This window comes from Heterodontus francisci, chromosome 2 (genome assembly GCF_036365525.1).
Source record: "Heterodontus francisci isolate sHetFra1 chromosome 2, sHetFra1.hap1, whole genome shotgun sequence".
Taxonomy (NCBI): domain Eukaryota; kingdom Metazoa; phylum Chordata; class Chondrichthyes; order Heterodontiformes; family Heterodontidae; genus Heterodontus; species Heterodontus francisci.
In genome coordinates, this window is record NC_090372.1 from 132,920,045 (window position 1) to 132,947,123 (window position 27,079).

A 27,079-nucleotide genomic window follows, 5' to 3' on the forward strand; every position below is an offset into this window, starting at 1 on the left:
ACCTCTCATTCCTCTAAAATCCAAACAATATAGGCTCATTCTTTCCTCTTAGAATATTCATTTTAAATGGAATGCTTACAGCCAGCAGAAAGAGTAGACTTTCATCCCATGAATCTCAATTCAGTGTAAACACATTGAATCATAGTTTTTCCACAATACCCTAAACGCCAGGGACATCGGAGTCTGCCCAGGTAACATAGCTAGACTACGTGGATTAACAAAAAATCTACGTCTAAGCACACGCCTGTGAAGAAAGCCATTCAATGCTCCTTCTATTAATTTAAATGGAAACAAATACAACTGAGTTCCTTTAGAGGTGTCCTCCCCCTGCCCAATCTTCTGATATTCAATGTACTTCAGCACAGGCCCAGGAAAATTGCTCATTGATAAACAAAAATGTATGACTTTTGGAAATCTGAAGTTGGAGATACACAACACTATCGGAACAAGTTAAGTAAATATCAGAACAATCCTTCATCAGATGAGTTCTGTGTTGACGTCTTTTTCAAATGGTATATTGAATTTATATTTTCAGTTTTTATTTCAACGTTAATATCAAACATACACAATGTATCTTAGATCAAAAGAGCATGAGTTGGAGGAAACGCAAAATGGGAACTCGACAGCATTATCTCTTATCAAATGGATCGGTATTAACAGTTGCCACGGTCAACCTTATTGCTTCATAAACTCATTTGGTAGCGATCTTCTGCATTAAAGGAAACCTGCGACAAGTACCTGGAGATACAGAACTAATAATTTGATTCCAGCAAAAATGACAGAAAATTCAAGTTGGCTCAGTGGTGCAAGGTGAAATGGACTGCTTGGAAACTGCCTTACCGTCCAGACTCGGCGATCTGATGGCTAAGTTCTGTTCCAACAGCTTAGCACAAAGTTCAGTTACTCTATTCCAATTTATATATAACCAAGAATTCTCTAAACTCAAAGTTTTGAGAGGTACAACTATATTGATAATTAAATCCAACAATCATTGAGTAAAAGCATCTACCACTGAAAATAACCAAGAGCAGACGAGACAGCATTTAAACTAAACATGGTTATATACAGTACAAATAAGTCACATATATGACAACTTTATTAATACAGATGAGCTGCAGAAAGACTGCTGGAACGCAGGAATATTCAAGAAGATGCCATTATTATATACACAAATAGTCACAAACAACATGACATTAGACCTTAAGAGGAGTCACCACTGCCATTTTGTCCCTGTTGACCTATTACATTCACATTTTACTAAAAGCAAATCATTTGTTTTCAACGTAAAATGAAAATGTTAATTTAAAACTTCATAGGTATGATCAGGAAAATGAAGAAATTAGTTATAGCACTCGACATACGGTGATTCATGCATCTGGAAAGCAATTCACATTTTAAAACAGCATTAAATGCAGATATACTCACATGATTATGGGTAGGTGGATTCTGAGGCATTGAACCAGGAGTCAACACTGGAGAGCTGGCAGGGCTGCATAGCTCTGGAAAAGGGTTTGGGATGGCAGGCAAAGATGATGTACGGAATTGATCATCTTCCTGAAGTCTTCTGTACATTAAGATTGCACACAAAAATTGAGCTGAATAATTCACACAAGTCAAATTTTGCATTAATCTGTGGGCATCAGCACAATTTACATTGTTCTACCACCTGTAATACAACTTATTTTTGAAAAACCTTGATACAGGCCAGTGAGTTTAACATCAGTGGTAGGGAAACTATTGCAAAAAATTCTGAGGGATAGGATTAATCTCCACGTGGAGAGGCAGGGATTAATCAAGGATAGTCAGCATGGCTTTGTCAGAGGAACAAATTTGATTGAATATTTCAAGGAGGTGACTAGGTGTGTAGATGAGGGTAAAGCAGTTGACGTAGTCTACATGGACTACATTCAGTAAGGCTTTTGATAAGGTCCCGCATGGGAGACTGGTCAAGAAGATAAGAGCCAATGGGATCCAGGGGAATTTGGCAAATTGGATCCAAAATTGGCTTAGTGATGGTCGAAGGCTATTTTTGCAATTGGAAGCCTGTGACCGGTGGGGTACTGCAGGGATCAGTGATGGGATCCTTGCTGTTTGTAGTGTACATGAATGATTTAGACAAGAATATAGGAGGTACGATCAGTAAGTTCACACGAAAACTGGTGGTGTCGTAAATAGTGAGGAGGAAAGCCTTAGATTACAGGATGATATAGATGGGCTGGTAAGATGGGCAAGCAGTGGCAAATGGAATTTAATCCTGAGAAGTGTGAGGTGATGCATTTTGGAAGGACTAACAAGGCAAGGGAATATACAATGGATAGCTGGACCCTAGGAAGTACAGAGGGACCTTGGTGTACTTGTGCCTAGATCACTGAAGGTAGCAGCACAGGTAGATAAGATGGTTAGGAAGGCATTGCCTTTATTAGCCGAGGCATCGAATACAAGGGCAGGGAAGTTATGATGGAGCTGTATGAAACCTTTGTTAGGCCACAGCTGGAGTACTGTGTACAGTTCTGGTCGCCACACCATAGGAAGGATGTGATTGCAATGGAGAAGGTGCAGAGAAGATTCATTAGGTAGTTGCCTGGGCTGGAACATTTCAGCTATGAAGAGAGACTGGACAGGCGAGGGTTGTTTTCCTTAGAACACAGAAGGCTGAGGGGGGACCTCATTGAGGTACACAAAATTATGAGGGGCACAGATAGGGTCGATCGAAAGAAACTTTTTCCCTTAGCGGAGGTGTCGATAACTAAGGGGCATAGATTTAAGGTAAGGGGCAGGAGGTTTAGAGGGGATTTGACGAGAAATCTTTTCACCCAAAAGGTGGTTGGAATCTGAAACACACTGCCTGAAAGGGTGCTAGAGGCAGGAATCCTCACAACATTTAAGTAGTATTTAGATTAGCACTTGAAACGCCATGGCATACAAGGCTATGGGTCAAGTGCTGGAAAATGGGATTAGAATAGATAGGTGCTTGATGGCTGGCACGGACACGATGGGCCGAAGGGACTGTTTCTGTGCTGTATAACTATGACGACTCAATTTTTAGGTTTTACAAAACTATTTGAATGAGCAACATCAAAAGGGGAATTGTGTTAAAAGTTTGAATCAAATTGTTTCAATTGAGTAATTCTGAATCAAGAGCAAACTGTAATGCTCTCCTGTGCCATTGCTCATGTTAAGTAATGAAACAATACAGCATGAAACACTTTATAAAATATAATCAGTTGATCTTGTGGCAAAATGTATGGACAAAATATTTATTAATTCTGCCACGCTACTGCATGTGAAAAACTTCAGTTTAAAAAAAAAATTTGTTCATGGGATGTGGGCATCGCTGGCAAGGCTAGCATTTATAGCCATCCCTAAGTGCGCTCGAGAAGGTAGTGTGAGCCACCTACTGAACCGTTATAGTCCATGTAGTGCAGGTACACGCACAGTGGTATTAGGAGGGAGTTCCAGGGCTTTGACCCAGAGACGGTGAAGGAACGGTGATATAGTTCCAAGTCAGATGGTGAGAGACTTGGAGGGGAACTTGCAGGTGGTGGTATTCCCATGCAACTGCTGCCCCTGTTCTTCTAGGTGGCAGAGGTCACAGGTTTGGGAGGTACTGTCGAAGAAGCCTGGATGAGTTGCTGCAGTGCATCTTGTACATGGTACACACTGCTTCTATTGTGCACCAGTGGTGGAGGAAGTGCCAGTTAAGCGGGCTGTTTTGTCCTGGATGGTGTTGAGCTTTGAGTGTTGTTGTAGCTGCACTCATCCAAGCAAGTGCAGAGTATGCCATCACATTCCTGACTTGTGCGTTGTAGATGGTGGGCAAGTTTTGTGGAGACAGCAAATGAATTACTCACTGCTGAGTTCGCAGCCCTGACCTGCTCCTGTAGTCAATGTATTTATGTGCCTGGTCCAGTTAAGTTTCTGGTCAATGATAACCCCCCCCACCCATGGATGCAGTTGCTAGTGGATTCAGCAATGGTAATGCCACTGAATAGCAAGGAGATGGTTAGATTATCTTGTGGGAGATGGTGACCAGCTGGCTCTTGTGTGGCACAACAGTTACTTGCCACTCATTAGCCCAAGCCTGAATGTTGTTCAGATTTTGCTGCATGCAGGCATGGAATGTTTCATCATCATGAGGAGTTGCAAATGGGACTGAACACTGCAAACATTCCCACTTCTGATGGAAGGAAGGTCATTGATGAAGCAGCTGAAGATGATTGGCCCTGAAGTACTCCTGCAACAAATTCCTGGGGCTAAGATAATCAGCTTCCAACAACAAAAACAACCATCTTCCTGTGTGCTAGGTATGACTCCGACTAACTAGGAGTTTTTCCCGATTCCCACTGACTTCAATTTTAGTAGGGCAAATGCTGCCTTGATATCAAAGACAGTTGTATTGGTATCGTCACTGGACTAGCAACCCAGAGACCCAGGGTATTCCTCTGCAGACATGGGTTTGAATCCCAACACAGCAGAAAGATGGAATAAATCTGGAATTAAAATCTAGTCTAACGATGGCCATGACACCACTGCCGATTGTTGCAAAAACCCATCTGGTTCACTAATGTCCTTTAGGGAAGGAAATCTGATGGCCTTTCCTGGTCTGGCCTACATGTGACTGCAGATCCACAGCAATATGGTTGACTCTTAAATGCCCTCTGAAATGGCCTAGCACACCACTTAGTTGCGTCTAACTGCTACGAAGTCAATAAAAAGGAATGAAACCGGACGGACCACCCAGCATCGACCTAGGCACCGGAAACTACAACGGCAAACCCAGCCCAGTCGACCCTGTGGAGTCCTCCTTACTAACATTTGGGAGATTGTGCCAAAATCGGGAGAGCTGTTCCACAGATTAGTCAAGCAACAGCCCGACATAGTCATACTCACGGAATCATACCTTACAGGCAATGCCCCAGACACTGCCATCACCATCCCCGGGTATGTCCTGTCCCACTGGCAGGACAGACCCAGCAGAGGTGGTGACATGGTGGTATACAGTCAGGAGGGAACTGCCCTGGGAGTCCTCAACATCGGCTTCGGACCCCATGAAGTCTCATGGCATCAGGATAAACATGAGCAAGGAAAGCTCCTGCTGATTACCACCTACCGTACTCCCTCAGCTGATGAATCAGTACTTCTCCATGTTGATCACCACTTGGAGAAAGCACTGAGGGTGGCAAGGGCGCAGTATGTGGGGGACTTCAATTTCCATCAAGAGTGGCTCGGTAGCACCACTACTGACTGAGCTAGCAGAGTCCTAAAGGACACAGCTGCTAGACTGGGTCTGCGGCAGGTGGCAAGGGAACCAAGAGGGAAAATCATACTTGACCTCGTCCTCACCAATCTCCCTGCCGCAGATGCATCTGTCCATGACAGTATTGGTAGGAGTGACCACTGCACATTCGTTGTGGAGATGAAGTCCCGCCTTCACATTGAAGATACCCTCCATCGCGTTGTGTGGCACTACCACCATGCTAAATGGGATAGATTTCGAACAGATCTCGCAATGCAAAACTGGGCATCCATGAGGAGCTGTGGGCCATCAGCAGCAGCAGAATGTATTCAACCACAATCTGTTCGTTCACAGTCCGGCATGTCCCCCACTCTACCACTACCATCAAGCCGAGGGACCAAACCGGGTTCAATGAAGAGTGCAGGAGGGAATGCCAGGAGCGGCACCAGGCATACCTCAAAATGAGGTATCAACCAGGTGAAGCTACAACACAGGACTACTTGCATGTCAAACTGCGTAAGCAGCATATGAAAGACAGAGCTCAGCGATCCCATAACCAACAGATCAGAACTAAGCTCTGCAGTCCTGCCACATCCAGCCGTGAATGGTGGTGGATAATTAAACTAACTGGAGGAGGTGGCTCCACAAATATCCCCATCCTCAATGATGGAGGAGCCCAGCACATCAGTACGAAAGATAAGGCTGAAGCATTTGCAACAATCTTCAGCCAGAAGTGCCGAGTTGACGATCCATCTCGGCTTCTTCCCGAAGTCCCCAGCATCACAGATGCCAGTCTTCAGCCAAATCGATTCACTCCACATGATATCAGGAAACGACTGAAAGCACTGGATACTGCAAAGGCTATGGGGCCCTGACAATATTCCGGCAATAGTACTAAAGACCTGTGCTCCATAACTTTCTGCACCCCTAGCCAAGCTGTTCCAGTACATCTACAACACTGGCATCTACCAGACACTGTGGAAAATTGCCCAGTGACACTCAGTTTGCATTCCGCCAGGGTCACTCAGCTCCTGACATCACGACAGCCTTGGTTCAAACATGGACAAAAATGAGCTGAACTCAAGAGATGAGAGTTACTGCCCTTGACATCAAGGCAGCATTTGACCAAGTATGGCATCAAGGAGCCCTAGCAAAACTGAAGTCAATGGGAATCAGTGGAAAAACTCTTCGCTGGTTGGAATCACACCTAGCACAAAGGAAGATGGTTGTGGTTGTTAAGGTCAATCATCTCAGCTCCAGGACATCACTGCAGGAATTCCTCAGGGTAGTGTCCTAGGCCCAACCATCTTCAGTTGCTTCAATGACCTTCCTTCAATCATAAGGTCAGAAGTGGGGATGTTCGCTGATGATTGCATAATGTTCAGCAACTCCTCAGATACTGAAGCAGTCTGTGTAGAAATTCAGCAAGACCTGGATAATATCCAGGCTTAGACTGATAAGAAGCAAGTAACATTCGTGCCACACAAGTGCCAGGCAATGACCATCTCCAACAAGAGAGAATCTAACCATCTCCCCTTGACATTCAAGGACATTACAATCGCTGAATCCCCCACTATCAACATTCTAGGGGTTACCATTGATCAGAAGCTGAACTGGAGTAACCATATCAATGCTGTGGCTACAAGAGCAGGTCAGAGGCTAAGAATCCAGCGGCAAGTAACTCAACTCCTAACTCCCCAAAAGCCTGTCCACCATCTACAAGGCACATGTCAGGAGTATGATGGAATACTTTCCACTTCCCTGGATGGGTGCAGCTCCAACAACACTCAAGAAGCTCGACATCATCCAGGACAAAGCAGCCCACTTGATTGTTTGTGGATGGGGTGACATTCACTCCCTCCACCACTGACGCACAGTGGCAGCAGTGCACACCATCTACAAGATGCACTGCAGCAACACACCAAGGGATCCTAAAGACAGCACCTTCCAAACCCGTGCCCTCGACCAACTAGAAGGACAGGGGCAGCAAATGCGTGGGAACACCACCACCTGCAAGTTCCCCTCCAAGTCACACACCATCCTGACTTGGAACTATATCGCCGTTCCTTCACTGTTGCTGGGTAAAAATCCTGCAACTCCCTTCCTAAAAGCACAGTTGGGTGTCCCTATCTCACATCAACTGCAGCAGTTCAAGGCAGCAGCTCACCACCACCTTCTCAAGGGCAATTAGTGATGGGCAATAAATGCTGGCCTAGCCAGTGACACCCACATCCCACTACTGAATAAAAAAAAACCCTCACTTCTCGAATTCAGCTCTTTTGCCCATATTTGGACCAAGGCTATAATGAGGCCTGGAGCTTTGTGATCATGGTGGAACCCAAAATGAGCAAGGAACAGGTTACTGGTGAGTAAGTGCTACTTGTCAACAACACCTTCAATCATTTTGATGATTGACAGTAGACTGATGAGGCAGCAACTAAATTGGATTTGTCCTGCTTTTTGTGGACAGGGCATACAAAGGGCAATTTCCCACATTGCCAGGTAGATGCCACTGTTGCATCTGTACAGCAGGGGCATGGCTAGTTCTGGAGCACAAGTCTTCAGTACTACAGCTGGAAAGTTGTCAGCAGCTCCGAGCCTTTGCTGTTTCCCGTGCGCTCGGCCGTTCCTTGATATCACGTGTAGTGAATCGAATTGGCTGAAGAATGGCATCTGTGCTGCTCAGGACTTCGGGAAGAGGCAGAGATGGATCATTCACTCGCCACTTCTGGCTGAAGATGGCTGCAAAAGCTTTAGCCTCATCTTTTGCACTGACGTATTGGGTTTCACCATCATTCAGGATGGGGATGTCCGTGAAGCCTGCTCCTCCTGTTAGTTGATTAATTGTCCACCACCGTTCATGGCTGGATGCGGCAGGACTGCAGAGCTTTGATCTGATCTGTTGGTTGTTGTATTTCTTAGCTTTCTATAGCATGCTTGTAGTCCTGCCATATTGTTGCCTGTCATATCCGCAAGAGATCAAAAAACCTCACATCTGACAAATTACTTTTGAAGCGATCATTTATTTTGAAGAACATGATAGTCAATTCATGCACAGTAGGGTTTCAAACAATGAGATACATTACGCTAATCTGCTTTCGTGATGATCTTTGATGTGTAAGTACCATCCCCCACTCGATCTTTCACATTTTTCTCTCCATTATTTCCTCCTTTCTGATGCTCATTTGTTCAGTTGTTTTTTTTATTAAAAATCTTTAAAGCATCTCCATACCTTCTCTTCCTTTTGTCTTGCCCAATACATGATGCACTAGGTTTTAAGCCTCACGAAAGAAAACGACAAATGCAAATGACTTTTCCTAAGATTCGCTGAATCTTTCCCTTGAAAGAGGAATGGATTAAGACTGACTTGTCAACCATCCTGTTCAGTGTTCAATGAGGAAGGAAATCTGCCATCTTTACCTGGTCAGGCCTATATGTGACTCCAGACCCACAGCAATGTGGCTGATGCTTAAATGCCCTCTGATATGGCCTAGCAAGCACTCAGTTCAAGGGGAATTAGGGATGGGCAATAAATGCTGGCCTAGCCAGCGATGCCCACATTCCATGAACGAATAAAAAAAGTGTTGACTGAAATTACAAGAGAAAATCTCTTGTGGTCAACTATGACAAAAACTTATATTTATATAGTGCCTTTAATTTAGTAAAACGTCCCAAAGGGCTTCACAGGAGCGTCATCAAATTCAACACTGTCACATAAGGAGACATTAGGGCAGATAACCAAAAGCTTGGTCAAAGGAGGTGGTTTTGAAGGAGCATCTTAAAAGGAGAGAGAGATTGAAAACGCAGAAATGTTTAGGGAGGGAATTCCAGAGCTTACAGCCTTGGCATTTAAAGGCACGGCCACAATGGTGCAGCAATTAAAATCAGGGATGCCCAAGAAGTGAGAATTGGAGGAGCACAGATATCCAAGGGTTGTGGGGCTGCAGGAAATTACATAGATAAGGAGGGGTGAGGCTATGCAGCGATTTGAAAACAAGTGAGAATTTTAATATTGAGGTATTGCTTAAATGGGAGCTAACTTTAAGTAAACAAATAGAAGCGAAAATGTAGTAGTCGGTTTCAGTTATAAAATAGTTTACACAATTGTTCCAATGATTTGGAAGCACAAACCTCCCACCACTCGCCCCACGCCCCCTCCACTTGCTTCCCCTCCACCATTAAATACTGGCAATTTTCTCTCTCTGCCTTTCCCAAAGGCAGCAAGGCCTAGGGGACTTTTTGGGTCTATTTATACTGACTACTTCACTATCTTTAATGTTAACTTGTTTCACAACTTAATTATCTTTTGGTTGAAAAAGCACTGCCTAATTTCCTTATTAACTTTTAACTTGCATCTCCTACTACTTGAACAATTCATGTGATGTGATTGAGGTTTAGCAAATAATTGTTATTGCTGGTTTGATACAGATGTGATTTCAGTACCGGTGGTGGGAACAAACTAATTTGTTATGAGGTGATGACATCAGTTTCATTTACTACAAGCAACTGTAATCTACCTTTGATTTACCTTCTCAAGTACAACTTAAAATGACAATTTCAATTTGCAAATGTTTATAGGGCCTTAACAAGCCATTGATGCAAGAATCCACAAATAAAATTCCTTAATTGTTTTTGCCCTCAACATTACCATCAGTGCAATTTTGAGGGAGAGCTGCATTGTCGAAAGTGCTGTCTTTCTGATGTGTGAAACGGGAGTCCAATCTCCTCAATAATAAAAGCAAAATACTGCTGATGCTGGAAATGTGAAATAAAAACAAAGTGCTGGAAATAAACAGCGGGTCTGGCAGCATCTGTGGAGAGAGTTAACATTTCAAAGTCTTTCACCAGAACTAGCAAAAGTTGGAAATGTAAGAAGTTTTGAGCAAGTGAAAGAGGGAGGCAGGGAAGAACAACAAAAGTGAAGATGTGTGATAGGCTAGAGGCAGGAGAGATTAAATGACAAAGATGTCATGGAACAAAGGCAATAGTTGGAGTGAAAGAAAGCATTAGTCCAGAGAAACTGTTAATGGCAGAATAATGAGCTGCTCTGTCCAAAAGCACAAACATGAAAAACAAGTTTAAGACAGGCACAGTTAAAAAATAACATTTAAAAAAAGCCGGTCAAACTCAAATTGTTGAACTCAAGGTTGAGTTCAGAAGGCTGTCGAGTACCTTATCGGAAGATGAGGTGCTGTTCCTCAAGCTTCCGTTGATGTTCACTGGAACACTGCAGCAGGCCGAGGACAGAAATGTGGGCATCAGAGCAGGGTGGTGAATTGAAATGGCAAACAACAGGAAGCTCGGGGTCAGGTCTGTGGACTAAGCAGAGGTGTTCCGCAAAGCGGTCACCCAATCTGCACTTGGTCTTTCTTGTGTAGAGGCAACCACATTGTAAACAGTGAATACAGTACATTAAATTGAAAGTACAAGTAAATCACTGCCTCACCTGGAAGGAGTGTTTGGAGCCTTAGATGCTGAGCAGAGAGGAGGTAAAAAGGCAGCTATTACACGCCCTGCGATTGCATGGGAAGCTGCCGTGGGAAGGGGACGAGGTGTTGGGCCTGATGGAGGAGTAGGCCAGCGTGTCGCTGAGGGAACGATCCCTTTGGAATGCTGACAGGGGAGGGAGGGGTGGTGGTATCATATTGGAGGTGGCAGAAATGGTGGAGGATGATCCTTTAGATGTGAAGGCTAGTGGGGTGGAAAGTGAGGACAAGGGGAACCCAGTTGCAGTTTTTGGAGGGAGGGGAACACGTGACAGCAGAAGTGCAGGAAATGGGTCAAACACAGTTGAGGGCTCTGCAAACCATAGTGGGGAGTGGTGGGGCAGCCCTCAGTTGAGGAAAAAGGAAGAAATATCAGAAGAACTGGCGAGGAAGGTTGCATGATCACAACAGATGCGTCGGAAATGGAGAAACGGGGCGAATGGAATGAAGTCCTTACAGGAGACAGGGTGTGAGGAAGTGTATTCAAGGTAACCATGGGAGATGGCAGACTTGTAACGAATATTAGTGGACATCCTATCCCTAGAGATGGAGACAGAGAAGTCGAGAAAGGCAAGTGTTGGAGATGGACCATGCCAAGGTGAGAGAAGGGTGGAAACTGGAAGCAGAGTTGAAGTTTTCCAGTTCGGGGCGAGAGCAGGAAAGAACACTGATCGAGTCATCATTGGATACAGTCCAATCTCCATTGTTTTAAGCACATTTTCTGTGTTGGGCGGCACAGTGGTTAGCACCGCAGCCTCACAGCTCCAGGGACCCGGGTTCGATCCTGGGTACTGCCTGTGCGGAGTTTGCAAGTTCTCCCTGTAACAGCGTGGGTTTTCGCCGGGTGCTCCGGTTTCCTCCCACAGCCAAAGACTTGCAGGTGATCGGTAAATTGGCCGTTGTAAATTGCCCCTAGTGTAGGTAGGTGGTAGGGAATATGGGATTACTGTAGGGTTAGTACAAATGGGTGGTTGTTGGTCGGCACAGACTCGGTGGGCCGAAGGGCCTGTTTCAGTGCTGTATCTCTAAATAAAAATAAAAGAGTCCATGACAATACCTAAAAGAGCTGGGAGCTCACACCCTGTGTCCTGGTCAACATTTAACCCTTTAACACCACCAGTGAAGCAGATTAACTGGCCATTTGCTTCTGGTTGTAGAATCGTATGTGTAAACTGGTTGCCATGTTGGTCTGCAGAGCAAGTAACTACTTCAAAAGTGCTTTCTTGGCCACTAAGTGCTGTAGGACATTCTAAGGATGTGAAAGGCAATATATACATGCAAGTCTCCTACAAATTAATTTTTTTTTTTATTAGTGTCGTAATGAAGCAACTGGCAAAACACTAGGTCAAATGTAACCTACTTTTGTTGCTCTGACAAGCATCAAACTGGGATGAAAAGGTCCTTTTGCTAAATGCATCTATTTCATGTACTAACCTCAATAGTTTTATCTGAAGACAATTCACAGGCCTGCTATTTTCAGCAACTTGGGTACCTTCACAAAACAATGGTCCAAATTTTGCAGTTGTAATCATGACAGAACAGTCAGCATCTGTCATTACAACTGAAACTGACAGCAACTTCTGATGTTGGTACATGTAGTGTTAAATGCAGAAATCCAGACGTTGTCAATTATTCCCTGCTCCTCCACATTGCGCCAATAGAAATCTTAGATATCACTTAACTTAATGTAAACTTCCTCTTTTTTGGCAATTAATCTGGTCATAAAATCCCTTGATATAATTCTGGGCTTTTAGAGGCATACAGAGTCATTCTTCCTGAAAACCTAATTTTATATATGTGGAATGTCAAATTTCTCAATGATAAATTCCAGAATATTAAAATATGTACCTTTTTGAAGTTTGATATTTCAGTTTTTACCTTAATTCCATATGTATGTCACAATCTTTATTTTGCTCTTTGTAGAATCATTAAAAAGTGAAGGATAATCAGTACTTTTTAAACTTCCTGGCTTGCTGTCTGAGAGAATTCTTCAATGTGATTGGCTGCTTATCCTGCTTGATGACATCACTATTGCCGGATGCCAGCGATCCCCACAGCTGATACCAGAATGAAATTAATGTCGGGAAAGGTAGAGTCTATATCAGAGAGATCACTAGATCTTGGTAGGCAACTTTCTTCAAAGTCAGGGATGAGTGCTGTCATTTTACCGCTGAACGCAAAATCAGAACCAATTTCTCAGATCTTTGAGCTGTAGATCACGCAACTTGCTCCAGAACAAGGAATTCTACTTCCTAGCCAAAATTTCATAGGTGAAAAATGTTTAAATTAAGTAGATTCCTCAATATTTCAACTCCACAAAAAATAAGAAATCCTCAATCATTGGGAAAGTGCCAATCAACAGTCACATCTGATGTGGAAAAATGTTCTGTCTCAGCTCCACTTGAACTAAAACCTCAATTTGAAGTAAAACCCCAGCTCCTTTGTCAATAATCATATCTCAGTCTACACAGAACATCTTCTCCCCACTGCCTCCACCCCGAACACTGTTTCTTTCTCTCCTGCCTCATCAGACACATCATCTCCCCCAACAAGATACCTGTCTGTCCATTGCATTCTGACCCACACCCAACAGGGTCCTCTAGATATATAGCTAATTACCCCTTTATGGTGGATTGTGGTATTGCTAAGTGCACTTAACACTCACTTTAGTTTTACTCCCTCTTCAGTTTTATTTCTCTATGCACTGGCTGTTTAAATTATGTTTTTTTCTTGTTTCTCAATTTATCTATTTCTAACTGTTTCTCAATTTATATCCAGCTTATTCAGTATTGTCCTCTTCCCTCTAATATTTCCCAGCTCCATCTGATCTGTTCTTAGCATATTTCAGTATTTCCTTCTAGTTTCTATCTCCAGTGCCAATGAAGCTTTTCACTTTCAGGGGAGTTGCTGAAGACACATTTCAAAATCCTTCAAATCTGTTGCGACCATTATCTGAGACAGATAGGCGTTTTAGCAACTGAATTAACACCTACGCAATCAGATGTTTTTTCACTTCCTACCTCTGCCACAAAAACCTATGATCTACAAATTCAACACTTCCAGCAGAGCAGTGATACCACAGGGAACCACTCAGCACCGTCATTTTGTTTTAAAACTATTTCTTCCTGGGATGAACATTATTGCCCATCCCCTGTTGCCCCATGCTGGCGATGCGCCATCTTCTTGAACCACCAGAGCCATTTGGTGATGATGCTCCTAAAATGACAAAGTAGGATACTATAGGATTTTGACCTACAATGAAGGAATGACATCATGTGCCTGTGATAGAGTGAACTTGCAGGTGATTGAGGTTGCTGTGCACCTTTTGGTGGAAGAAATTGCAGAGTTAGGAGGCAGTGTTGAAATAAGCTTGTAAAGATCCTAAAGTACTTTCTGTATATAGAACCTACTGTAACGACAGTGCACCAGTGGTAGAGAGGATGGATACTGAGTTCAGTGAAGGAGGAAGGGCTGATCAAACAGAAGACTTGGTGCTGGATGCCACTGAGCTTGTTCAGTGCTGTTGCAGCTATACCCAAGTGGGCAACCATTGAGTATTTCATTGCACTCCTGCCTTCAGCCTTGTAAATAGTGTAGAATTTTTTTTTTTAAATGTGTCAGCAGTTACCACCCAGCCTCTGCCCTACTTCCGTAGCTACAGTATTGATGCTAGTCAGTTCAGCTTTTAGGCCAATGTTGATTCCCAGGATGTTGTTGATGGGGATCCTGTGGCAGTAATGCAGTTGAAGATTAGGGAAAGGCAGTTAGATATTTTCTTAATGAATATAATTATGCCAGAATTAGCCTTGACTAAGTGGTAATACTCTCACCTCTTGAGCTGACGGTTGTTGGTACAATACCCAGCCCATGAACTTAAGCTCTGTTCGAGGCAAGCACTTCGGTGCAATTGAGGAACAGCTCCACTGTCAGAGAGGGTCATTTTTCAAATTAACCTATAAATCAAGGCCTTCTTTCTCAGGTGGGCATGAAAGATCCCATGTTATTACTCAAAAGAGCAAGGAGTTCTCCTAATGTCCGAGCCAACATTCATCCTTTTAATGAATACCACCAAAGCAGATTATCTGGTCATTGTTCTCACTGCTGTTTGTGGGACCATGCTCTATGAAAATTGGCTACTACATTTGCCTGTAAAACAGTATCTACACTTCAAAAGACTCAAACTGTGAAGAACTTTGGAACTTAGAGAGCTAGCATAGATGCCAACTTTTCCTCACACACAGATGCAGACTGTTACACTTGGAGTCTCATGGAGCCTCCCATCAGTTTCCTGATTGTCCATGACTATTCTCAACTTGATGATAGGACTAGACCCTCACTCAGATCTCTTCGTCACGGAACCGCTTAGCTGTCTATAGCCTGCACTTGTGATACTAAACTTGCTAATAGCCCTGTGTTGTAGTTTCACTAGGTCAGTGCCTCATTTAAGGTATGAATGGTGCTGCTCTTAGCACACCCTTCTCCCCTCGCGATTTTATTTGGGTTGATCAACCAACTCAATGGAGATGGAGCAGGGGATATGGTGGGTCACAAGGTTACTGAATGCAGTGGTATATAATTCTGCTGCTGCTGATGGGTCTATAGTACCTCGTGGATTCCCAGTTTTGGACTGCTAGATATGCCTGGCTCTGTCCTACTTAGCATAGTGGTCTACTTCAGTAATATTACCTACTTACATTCCTAAGTTTCTTCATCTGCTGCTGAAACCTTGGTTCATATCATCAACTCAAAGATTGACTTCTAGAATGGGATTAGCAGCCTTTCCTCCTCCAGCTTTCACAACTCTTAGTGAATACAGAATTATGAGACTGAGTCCCCTCTCACACCCCAAAACTACGCAACACCCCCAACTCATTTTTTCTTGAAAAATCTTTCTTCCCCCAATCGTATCATTTGCGCTCTTGCCCTCTCCTCTTAATCATTCCACCATTCCTCTACTTGCTAGTGTTTTATCCTGTTTCATCATCTGAAGCTGCTGCTATAAGTTGGCTAGAGTAAATATGGAGATATAGCAAAACAGAATGAAGAATAAGGTAAGCCAGAGATGATATAATTCTGTGGAAAGAGCAAGAACTGAATGCAATCACAAAACTATAGTTCAAATTTCTTGAAAGATACAGCACTGAAACAGACCCTTCGGCCCACTGTGCCGACCATCAACCACCCATTTTATACTAATCCTACACTAATTCCATATTCCTACCTCATCCCCACCTGTCCCTATATTTCCCTACCACCTACCTATACTAGGGGCAATTGCTAATGGCCAATTTACCCATCAACCTGCAAGTCTTTCGCATGTGGGAGGAAACCTGAGCACCCGGAGGAAACCCACGCAGACACAGGGAGAACTTGCAAACTCCACACAGGCAGTACCCAGAATTGAACCCGGGTCGCTGGAGCTGTGAGGCTGCGGTGCTAACCACTGCGCCGCCCCCATAACCGTGTACACCTTTATTTAATCTTCCTCACAGCATTATAAATCCAATAGTTGTCACCTGGATATAAATTGTCGCCCAAATGCTCAGCTGGTCAGATTCCTTCTCAGAAGGAACTGAAACTTTTCCCAGACAGCAAATGTGCCAATTTTTATCTATCTTCAAATGACTGCAGGGTCTGACATTGGCAAGTAAAATGGTAACCTTCCAATACTATATTAAATTATAAAGCTTATCTGGCATGAACACTACTAGAACTGCCCGGAATTAATGAGGACAGATAATCTTTGGTGTAGCTCGTACAAGCAGTGGTAACAAACACTACAAATAAACAATTATTACACCTACTCACTATTTATTTACCCTAAGATGTGCCTACAATAGCAATCTCCATTTGGAAGAAACCTGGTATATATTAAATATACCATTCAATTGGTTATGCAAGGACCACAGCTCCAGGCCTCATTATAGCCTTGGTCAAAACATGGTCAAAAGCAATGAATTTCAGAGGTGAGGCGAAAGTGGTTTCATGCTATCAAAAGCAGCATTTGAGCAAGCTCGGCAACAAGGAACCCGAATAAAATTGAAGTCAATTGGAATTGGGAGGAAAGTCCCCATTGTTAGGAGTCATACCTAGTACAAAGGAAGATAATTGTTGTTATTGGAGGCCAATCAACTCAGATGCAGGATATCGCAATAGGAGTTCCTCAAGGCAGTACCCTAGGCCCAACCATCATCAGCTACTTGAGGAATTAAGAGGGCTAAAAGGGGTCATGAAATATCTTTAGCAAACAGGGTTAAGGAAAATCCCAAAGCCTTTTATTCATATATAAGGAGAAAGAGGGTAACTAGAGAGAGGATTGGCCCACTACAGGACAAAGGAGGAATGTTATGCTTGGACTCAGAGAAAATGGGTGAGATTCTAAACGAGTACTTTGCATCGGTATTCACCGAGGAGAGGGACATGACGGATGTTGAGGTTAGGAACAGATGTTTGATTACTCTAGGTCAAGTCGGCATAAGGAGGGAGGAAGTGTTGGGTATTCCAAAGGGCATTAAGGTGGACAAGTCCCCAGGTCCGGATAGGATCTATCCCAGGTTACCGAGGGAAGCGAGAGAGGAAATAGCTGGGGCCTTAACAGATATCTTTGCAGCATCCTTAATCACGGGTGAGGTCCCGGAGGACTGGAGAATTGCTAATGTTGTCCCCTTGTTTAAGAAGGGTAGCAGGGATAATCCAGGTAATTACAGACCGGTGAGCCTGACGTCAGTGGTAGGGAAGCTGCTGGAGAAGATACTGAGGGATAGGATCTATTCCCATTTGGAAGAAAATGGGCTTATCAGTGATAGGCAACATGGTTTTGTGCAGGGAAGGTCATGTCTTACCAACTTAATAGAATTCTTTGAGGAAGTGACAAAGTTGATTGATGAGGGAAGGGCTGTCGATGTCATATACATGGACTTCAGTAAGGCGTTTGATAAGGTTCCCCATGGCAGGCTGATGGAGAAAGTGAAGGCGCTTGGGGTCCAAGGTGTACTAGCTAGATGGATAAAAAACTGGCTGGGCAACAGGAGACAGAGAGTAGCAGTAGAAGGGAGTTTCTCAAAATGGAGACGTGTGACCAGTGGTGTTCCACAGGGATCCGTGCTGGGACCACTGTTGTTTGTGATATACATAAATGATTTGGAGGAAAGTATAGGTGGACTGATTAGCAAGTTTGCAGACGACACTAAGATTGGTGGAGTAGCAGATAGTGAAGGGGACTGTCAGAGAATACAGCAGAATATAGATAGATTGGAGAGTTGGGCAGAGAAATGGCAGATGGAGTTCAATCAGGGCAAATGCGAGGTGATGCATTTTGGAAGATCCAATTCAAGAGTGAACTATACAGTAAATGGAAAAGTCCTGGGGAAAATTGATGTCCAGAGAGATTTGGGTGTTCAGGTCCACTGTTCCCTGAAGGTGGCAACGCAGGTAAATAGAGTGGTCAAGAAGGCATACGGCATGCTTTCCTTCATCGGACGGGGCATTGAGTACAAGAGTTGGCAGGTCATGTTACAGTTGTATAGGACTTTGGTTCGGCCACATTTGGAATACTGCGTACAGTTCTGGTCGCCACATTATCAAAAGGATGTGGATGCTTTGGAGAGGGTGCAGAGGAGGTTCACCAGGATGTTGCCTGGTATGGAGGGCGCTAGCTATGAAGAGAGGTTGAGCAGATTAGGATTATTTTCATTAGAAAGACGGAGGTTGAGGGGGGACCTGATTGAGGTGTACAAAATCATGAGAGGTATAGACAGGGTGGATAGCAAGAGGCTTTTTCCCAGAGTGGGGGTTTCAATTACTAGAGGACACGAGTTCAAAGTGAAAGGGGAAAAGTTTAGGGGGGATATGCGTAGAAAGTTCTTTACGCAGAGGGTGGTGGGCAACTGGAACGCATTGCCAGTGGAGGTGGTAGATGCGGGCACGATGGAGTCTTTTAAGATGTATCTAGACAGATACATGAATGCGCAGGAAGTAAAGAGATACAGAACCTTAGAAAATAGGCGACAAGTTTAGAGAGAGGATCTGGATCGGCGCAGGCTTGGAGGGCCGAAGGGCCTGTTCCTGTGCTGTAATTATCTTTGTTCTTTGTTCTACTTCATCAACGACCTTCCCTCTATCATACCAGAATTGGGGGCGTTCTCTGATGACTGCAGTGTTTAGCTTCATTCACTACTCCTCAGACAATGAAATAGTCCGCATTTGCATGGAGAGAGACCTGGACAACATTCAAACTAAGGCTGATAAGCGGCAAGTATCATCTGAGCAACACAGGTGCTGAGCAATGACCATCTCCAACAAGAGGAAGTCTAAAGCTCGCCCCTTGACATTCAATGGCATTACAATCACTGAAACCCCCACCAACAGCCTGGGGGGTCACAAGTGACCAGAAACTTAACTGGATCAGCCACAAATACAGTGGCTACAAGAACAGGTCAGAGGTTGGGTATTCTGCAGCGAGAGATTCACCTCCCGACTCCCTCAAGTGTTTCCACCATCTCCACAAGTCAGGAGTGCGATTCTCCACTTGCCTCCATGACTACATTTCCAACACCACTCAAGAACCTTGATACCTTCCAGGACAAAACACCCCATCCACTTCCTCAAACATACACTCCCTCCAACAGCAGCGCACTGTGGCTGCAGTGTGTATCATCCACAGATGCAATGCTGCAACTCACTAAGGCTTCTTCAACAGTAACTCCACCACCTAGAATCACAAGGGCAACAAGCACAGGGGAACACCACCACCTGCAAGTTTCCCTCCAACTCACACACCATCCTGACTTGTAAATATATCACTGTTCCTGCATTGTCGCTGGGTAAAAATCCTGGAACACTCTACCTAACAGCACTGTTGGTACCTACACAACATTGACTGCAGCAGTTCACCACCATATTCTTGAGGGTAACTAGGGATGGCAATGAATGCTGGCCTCATCAGCGATGAAAATAAAAAAAAAGATGTACAGTGAGTATGCACCCAACAACTTGAATTTATATAGCATCTTTAATGTAGATAAAACTTACCATGGTATAAAAAAAAGAAATGGAAGTTGAGTCAAAGTAGTAAAGACTTGGAGGGGCTCAACAAACCTTGTTCAGAGAGATGCATTAAAACATGGGTTTAACGGGGACAGCGAGATGGGAAAGCATATCTGTTTAGGATAGGAATTCCAGAGAGTGGAATCTAGGCTGCTGAAAGCATGGTTGGCAACGGTGCAAAGAAAAAATGAAAAATGGCAGGACGAAAGAAATTAGCGGGCACATAGATCAGTGTCAAAGAGAAGCGTGTTTGCTGAGATTTGTTGTCCTATCCAAGACGACACTACCATCGGTTTTAATATTTAGAATTTTATTGCACATAGAACATCCCACAGCTGGAAACTTCATCATTCACAAGCGTGTAGGCCGACATGAAGTAATCATTTAATAGCTCAGCCACAGCCTGGGAATCTCAAGGCTGATCAGGGACTCCTCAAATGATACAACTGCTGAATCAGAAATTCAACCAAGGGGTTCAAACAAGCTATGACTAATGTTACATGGTGGCACTCCAGACACACTGGTGCCATGGTAATCAAGGCTGAACTATAATCCGCAAATGAATTCCCTGAGCATGATCCATGCTTACATACAATTCTCTATCTAACCTGGGAATGGAGGAGTGCTTCTGAGTTGTACTAAACTCCATTATGTCTCAATACAAGAATCATCAAGCTGTGACACTCAACATTCTGGTCTTCATAACTGTTTTTTTTGCAGGCAAGTTAAGCACAGTGAGCCTTTAATGCTGAGTCCAGAGCAGACTGCATATTTCATAACTGTGTATGATGGAAGACAGTGAAGAGTCAGTTGCTAGGAGTGCTGTAGCACTGACTGCAAATTTAAAAGCCAGGAATTGGGAAGTGCCAGCAGCTACAGTGGAACCGACATGCCAAGAATCCACACAACGTATTTAAATTGCTAGCATCCAACAGCAAGCTAATATGAAGGGTAACAGCTTTCTAGAGCAAACAGACATGCCATTCCCTTTTTTGGTAAAGATTAACCATGTTATTGTTTTGTAAAAGATCCATTAATATTCATTAAACTCTTCAATCCAGTCAAGAAATTTGGAGGTTGCCATTTAAAGGCCATTATTGGACAGGTAACTATTCGGCTTTCAGAAGACAAAGGCACGTGGGTGCAGACAGAAGTGGAAAACAGCAACTTGTTACTTCTGAACATCCTTGTTTGCATGATTCCACATTCTGCAAGTTTAAATAATTCTCTACATTGTTATGGGAGTCCCATTTATTGTTAAAACTTGGAAAGCTATATTTAAAAAAAATAAAAACAGGATTTCGTGGACATCTGGAGATGGATGAACTTTGTGGAGTTTTTTTTTAAAAAGAAAAAAAGGTTTGGGACTAAGTTTGACCTGAGAGTGGAATGTAAACAGTTACGAGAAAACACTTGTTTACAAAGAACCCAATTGGGGCGGGGGGGAGGCGGCTGCTTTCTGACCTGAAGGGACTGATGTTCAAAAGCAAGTGACAAAGGAGTGATTTATGGTGGCCATGTGACTAGCTCCTGGAAAAAACGGAGTTTCATTTTCAACTTTAAAAGTGGATTTGGACTGAAGCAGGCAATTGGAATTTGAAATGGACCTGCCAGGAGATTAGAAAAAGAACCAGACAAGTATTACCTTTCTGTAAAGAATCCTTGCTCTTGAAAAGCAAAAGCTTGTATGAAGTGGTACTGTTGCCTCCTACGTTTCTGAAGAAACCCTGAATGCTTGCAGAAACTTGCATCTTAAAAAAAAAACAGACTTTTGCATCGAATGTGAGAGAGAACTGACAACTGTTGCTCCACACCTGATGGAAGACCTATGTGAAGCCTTCTACAGCTGACTTTCTTTGAACACCTACCCAAACCAACTGCTCAACAACCTCACCTGGAAAAATTCCTAGTGGCAGCCAACTATTCGACTTTGGGACACCTCGCCAAACCAAAGAACTGCCTTCCAGATCATTGCAGTCTAAGTTTTTGTTTTATTCTTTTTATTCCTTTGAAACAGCTGTAAATAAAAATCCTTTTATTTTCAGTTAACCTGTTTTTGGATATACGTGCTTGCGCGTGAGGGCTAGGACAGTAATAGGGGCTTTAATATTTCGATTTGCATACATATTTACTTCATTATTGGTTAAGGCTTGGTTTTATAATAGATAATGCTGTTATTTATTATAGAAACCTGGTTGGTGTGCTTTATTCTGGGGACAAAGAGAGTATCGAATTGGCTGCTTTGGCGAGTGGGAAAATTTATTGATATACTGTGATCTGTGGAGAAGAGAGACTGAATTAACAGTGCACTCCTCCTGCTTCAGTCGTAACATATTAATTGGGGGCTCATCCGGGATTAAATCCAAAACCGATAACGTTTAATTTTAAATGGAGTAATAATAATTGAAAAAGGAAAATAAAAGAACCAGGTTTCCTGTGTATTAGGGTACCGTCTACACCACTGGAATATCTGTTGCAATTGCTGAAACTTGTCTGGGGAAGGAGAATATATCCCTCAGTGATGTGTATCTCAACTCAAGTTAAACTAATGGCACTGGCAGTGCAATTGGGGTTAGAATTGAAATCAGGTGCTAAAAAAGCAGACATAATTGAAGTAATAGCCCTACATTTGAATCAGCAAGTCAGAGGGAAATGCAGTTGAATTAGCTAATTCAATTACAACTGAAACAACTTGACAAGGAACAAGAAACGGGAAAACTCAGGCTTCAACAGGTAACAGAAAACTTAACAGAATTAAGAAAACTTGACATGGGAAAAGATAAACAAATAGAATTGGAAAGACATAGGCTTGAATTTCAAAGAGAAAGTGCAAAAGAGGCAAGGGAATTTGAATTTAAAAAGATGAAACTAAGACAAAGGGGTGATCTTGACTCCAAGGAAAATTCTTGTCAGGTAGAATCTGAATCCAGCCCAGGAACCAGCAAAAAGCTGTCTAAATTTAGACAAGTTCTCCCTAAGGTTGCGTAAAGGGACACAAAGGCATTTTTCACTTCTTTTGAAAAGACAGCCAAACAAATGAAGTGGCCAAAGGAAATCGGACATTGCTTATGCAAAGCAGGTTGATGGGCAGAGCTCATGAAGTTTACGCCACGCTTTCAGAAGAGGCTTCTGCAGATTATGAGATGGCAAAAAAAGGCTACTCCCGCAGCGTATGAGTTAGTTTCTGAAGCATACCGAAAGAAGTTTCGGAACCAGAGATTGGCTGAGCAGACTTGTATAGAATTTGAGAGGGTAAAGCAAATTACTTTTGATCGTTTGATACAGGCACTAAAGATGAAAGCCACGTATGAGAACCTTAGAGAACTGATTCTCCTGGAAGAATTTAAAAATTCACTCCCTCCAGTAGTGAGAACTCATGTCGAGAACCAGAAGGTTTCAAGAGTTAGATAAGCAGCGGAAATCGTTGATGATTTTGAGCCTGTGTATAAGCCTAAACCGTTTGTCCGTCACCCCCTACAAATCTGAGAAGGATAGAAGGTGGGAGAGTGAAAGGAAGTCAAGAGGCTGAGGACAAGAAGGAACAGCTGTGAACGCCCCAGGAGCCCCTCCTCAGGCCAGAAAGGAAGGTGCTGGGGGCAGAAGTGAGATCTACAAGCCGAAGTGTTAACATTGTCACAAGGTAGGACATCTTCTTTCAGAACGCTGTAAGTTGCGAGGTAACCCCATGGAACTTGCTGGGGTACACAAAGCTAATGTAGAGAAAGGGGCTCGGACTGAGAGTACAGCAGATCAGGCTGTAGCTTTGACGGCACCTGTAAAGTTGGATACAAAAACCAATGTGAGTGCATGGGTTAAGAATAAGATGCCTGAAAGTTACAGGGAATTTTTGTCAAAAGGAAAAGTAACTCCTCATCCCTCAAGTGAGGCAGGCAAACCTATCGTTATACTTTGGGATACAGCAGCCACCCAAACTCTTCAGCTGGGGTAAAGCATAACAGTTTCACCAGAGCACAATGAATGCTAAAGACTTAGTGAATGGTATTGGCGGCGAGTATATACCTGTACCTTTGTATCGAGTGCAACCAGAATGTGACCTAATGTCTGGGATGGTAACTGGAGGAGCTCTCTATAATTTGCCAGTAGATGGAATTGACCTACTCATAGGGAATAATTTGGCTGGAGCAAAAGTATTGGTTTCTCTATGAATACGGGAGAAGCTAAGTTAAAAGACAGAACAGTTACAGGAAAAAGTTCCAGGAACTATTCCTTCGTGTGTCGTCACCTCAGCAATGGCTAAACAAGTTCCATTGTCAGAGGTAAAATTGACACGACAGACAGCCGAATATCTGAAACTTTCTTTGGGGAGTTAGATAACCCAAATGAAAAGTTTAATACATCACCTCTGATCACAGCACAGCAAGCTGATCCAGATTTAAATAAAGTGGCACAATCAGCTACGACAAAAGCTGAGATAAAAGGAGTTCCTGAAGGCTATTATGTTAAAGATAGGGTTCTGATGAGGAAATGGAGATGGTTGTTTAACAGGTAGTTCTTCTTTGGCCTCCTTGTCTCGAGAGACAATGGGTAAGCGCCTGGAGGTGGTCAGTGGTTTGTGAAGCAGCGCCTGGAGTGGCGAAAAAGGCCAATTCTAGAGTGACAGACTCTTCCGCAGGTGCTGCAGATAAAATTGGTTGTCGGGGCTGTTACACACTTGGCCCTCAACTTGCGCTTCTGTCTTTTTTCCTGCCAACTGCTAAGTCTCTTCGACTCGCCACGCTTTAGCCCCGCCTTTATGGTTGCCTGCCAGCTCTGGCGATCACTGGCAACTGACTCCCACGACTTGTGATCAATGTCACAGGACTTCATGTCGTGTTTGCAGACGTCTTTAAATAGGAGACAAGGACGGCCGGTGGGTATGATACTAGTGACGAGCTCGCTGTACAATGTGTCCTTGGGGATCCTGCCATCTTCCATGCGGCTCACATGGCCAAGCCATCTCAAGCGCTGCTGGCTTAGTAGGGTGTATAAGCTGGGGATGTTGGCCGCCTCAAGGACCTCTGCGTTGGAGATACCGTCCTGCCACCTGATGCCAAGGATTCTCCGGAGGCAGCGAAAATGGAATGAATTGAGACGTCGCTCTTGGCTGACATACGTTGTCCAGGCCTCGCTGCCGTAGAGCAAGGTACTGAGGACACAGGCTTGATACATGCAGACTTTTGTGTTTTGTGTCAGTGCGCCATTTTCCCACACGCTCTTGGCCAGTCAGGACATAGCAGAGGAAGCCTTCCCCATGCGTTTGTTGAATTCTGCATCGAGAGACAGGTTACTGGTGATAGTTGAGCCTAGGTAGGTGAACTCTTGAACCACTTCCAGAGTGTGGTCACTGATATTTACGGATGGGGCATTTCTGACGTCCTGTCCCATGATGTTGGTTTTCTTGAGGCTGACGATTAGGCCAAATTTGTTGCAGGCAGCCGCAATCCTGTCAATGAGTCTCTGCAGGCACTCTTCTGTGTGAGATGTTAATGCAGCATCATCAGCAAAGAGGAGTTCCCTGATGAGGACTTTCCGAACTTTGGTCTTCGCTCTGTGACGGGCAAGGTTGAACAACCTGCCACCTGATCTTGTGTGGAGGAAAATTCCTTCTTCTGAAGACTTGAACGCATGTGAGAGAAGCAGGGAGAAGATGATCCCAAACAGTGTAGGTGCGAGAACACATCCCTGTTTCACGCCACTCAGGATAGGAAAGGGGTCTGATGAGGCGCTGCTATGCTGAATTGTGCCTTTCATATTGTCATGGAATGAGGTGATGATACTTAGTAGCTTTGGTGGGCATCCAATCTTTTCTAGTAGTCTGAAGAGACCACGTCTGCTGACGAGGTCAAAGGCTTTGGTGAGATCAATGAAAGCAATGTAGAGGGGCATCTGTTGTTCACGGCATTTCTCCTGTAGCTGGCGAAGGGAGAACAGCATGTCAATGGTGGAACACTCTGCTCGAAAGCCACACTGTGCCTCAGGGTGGACACGCTCAGCCAGCTTCTGGAGCCTGTTTAAAGTGACTCGAGCGAAGACTTTCCCCACTAGGCTGAGCAGTGAGATTCCACGGTGGTTGTTGCAGTCACCGCGGTCACCCTTGTTCTTATAGAGGGTGATGATATTGGCAACACGCATGTCCTGTGGTACTGCTCCCTCCAGGCAAAGCAGTTCGTACAGTGCTGAAAGTATAGCAGGCTTGGCACTCTTGATTATTTCAGGGGTAATGCTGTCCTTCCCAGGGGCTTTTCCGCTGGCTAGAGAATCAATGGCATCACTGAGTTCTGATTCTGTTGGCTGTACGTCCAGCTCATCCATGACTGGCAAAGACTGGGCTGCACTGAGGGCAATCTGTGACATTTTCCCTGGAGTACAGTTCTAGGTAGTGTTCCACCAAGTGGTCCATTTGCTTGCGTTGGTCAGTGATTCTGTCCCGATTTAGATTTGAGGGAGGCAATCTTCTTGATGGTTGGCCCAAAAGCTCTCAATGCCATCATACATTCCTCTGATGTTTCCAGTGTCGGAGGCCAGCTGAATATGACTACATAGGTGTTGCCAGTAGTCATTTGCGCAGCGCCTGGCTGTTCTTTGTGCAGCGCTTCTGGCTGCTTTAAGAGCGACGGATGTTAATTCGCTGGGGGCTTTCTTGTAGTTCAGCAGTGCAATGCGCTTAGCGGCTATGACAGGTTCCAGCTCTTCAGTGTGAGATTGAAACCAGTCTGCATTCCGCTTCACACGTTTGCCATAGGTGGTCATTGCTGAGTCATAGATGGCGTCTCTGATGTGGGCCCACTTGGTCTCTGCATCCCCTGTAGGAGTGTTTTGAAGGGCTTTTCCAATTGAATTTAGAAACTTGCATAACAGCTGTGGACGAGAAATTCTGCTCGTGTTGATGTGCGGGCGGCCCTTCTGCTTGGAGTGATGCAGCTTTTTTGGTTTGAGGCTAACCTTGCTGCACACCAGGGAGTGGTCGGTGTCGCAGTTCGCACTGTGGAAGCTGCGTGTGATTTGGACACTGTTTAAAGAGGCTCGCCTTGTGACGATGAGGTCCAGCTGGTGCCAACGACGCGATCTTGGGTGCCTCCAAGAAACCTGGTGACAGGGTTTAGTGTGAAAGAATGAGTTGGTGATGCAGAGGTTATGATAGGTACACAACTCAAGCAGTCTCTGTCCATTCTCATTCATCCTACCAATGCCATAGCACCCAAGGCAGGAGGGCCATGAGTCATGGTCGGCCCCAACCCTGGCATTAAAGTCCCCCAGCAGGAACAGGTGTTCGGTGTTGGGGATGCTACTAATGATATTATGGAATTCCTCA

General features: G+C 44.1%; 1 protein-coding gene across 11 annotated transcripts in view; it reads right to left on the reverse strand.

Annotated features, from left to right (window-relative positions):
• The window catches only part of grb10b (growth factor receptor-bound protein 10b), a 272,599-nt gene that overhangs the window by 129,431 nt on the left and 116,089 nt on the right, over positions 1-27,079 (reverse strand). For 10 of the 11 annotated variants that reach the window (XM_068011037.1, XM_068010950.1, XM_068010990.1 and 7 more), the window contains one exon: positions 1,426-1,564. In XM_068011037.1, coding sequence (XP_067867138.1) covers positions 1,426-1,564 — 139 coding nt within the window. Of the gene's footprint in view, positions 1-1,425; positions 1,596-27,079 lie in introns of all 11 variants that reach the window. The other variant, XM_068011013.1, reaches the window with a different exon arrangement.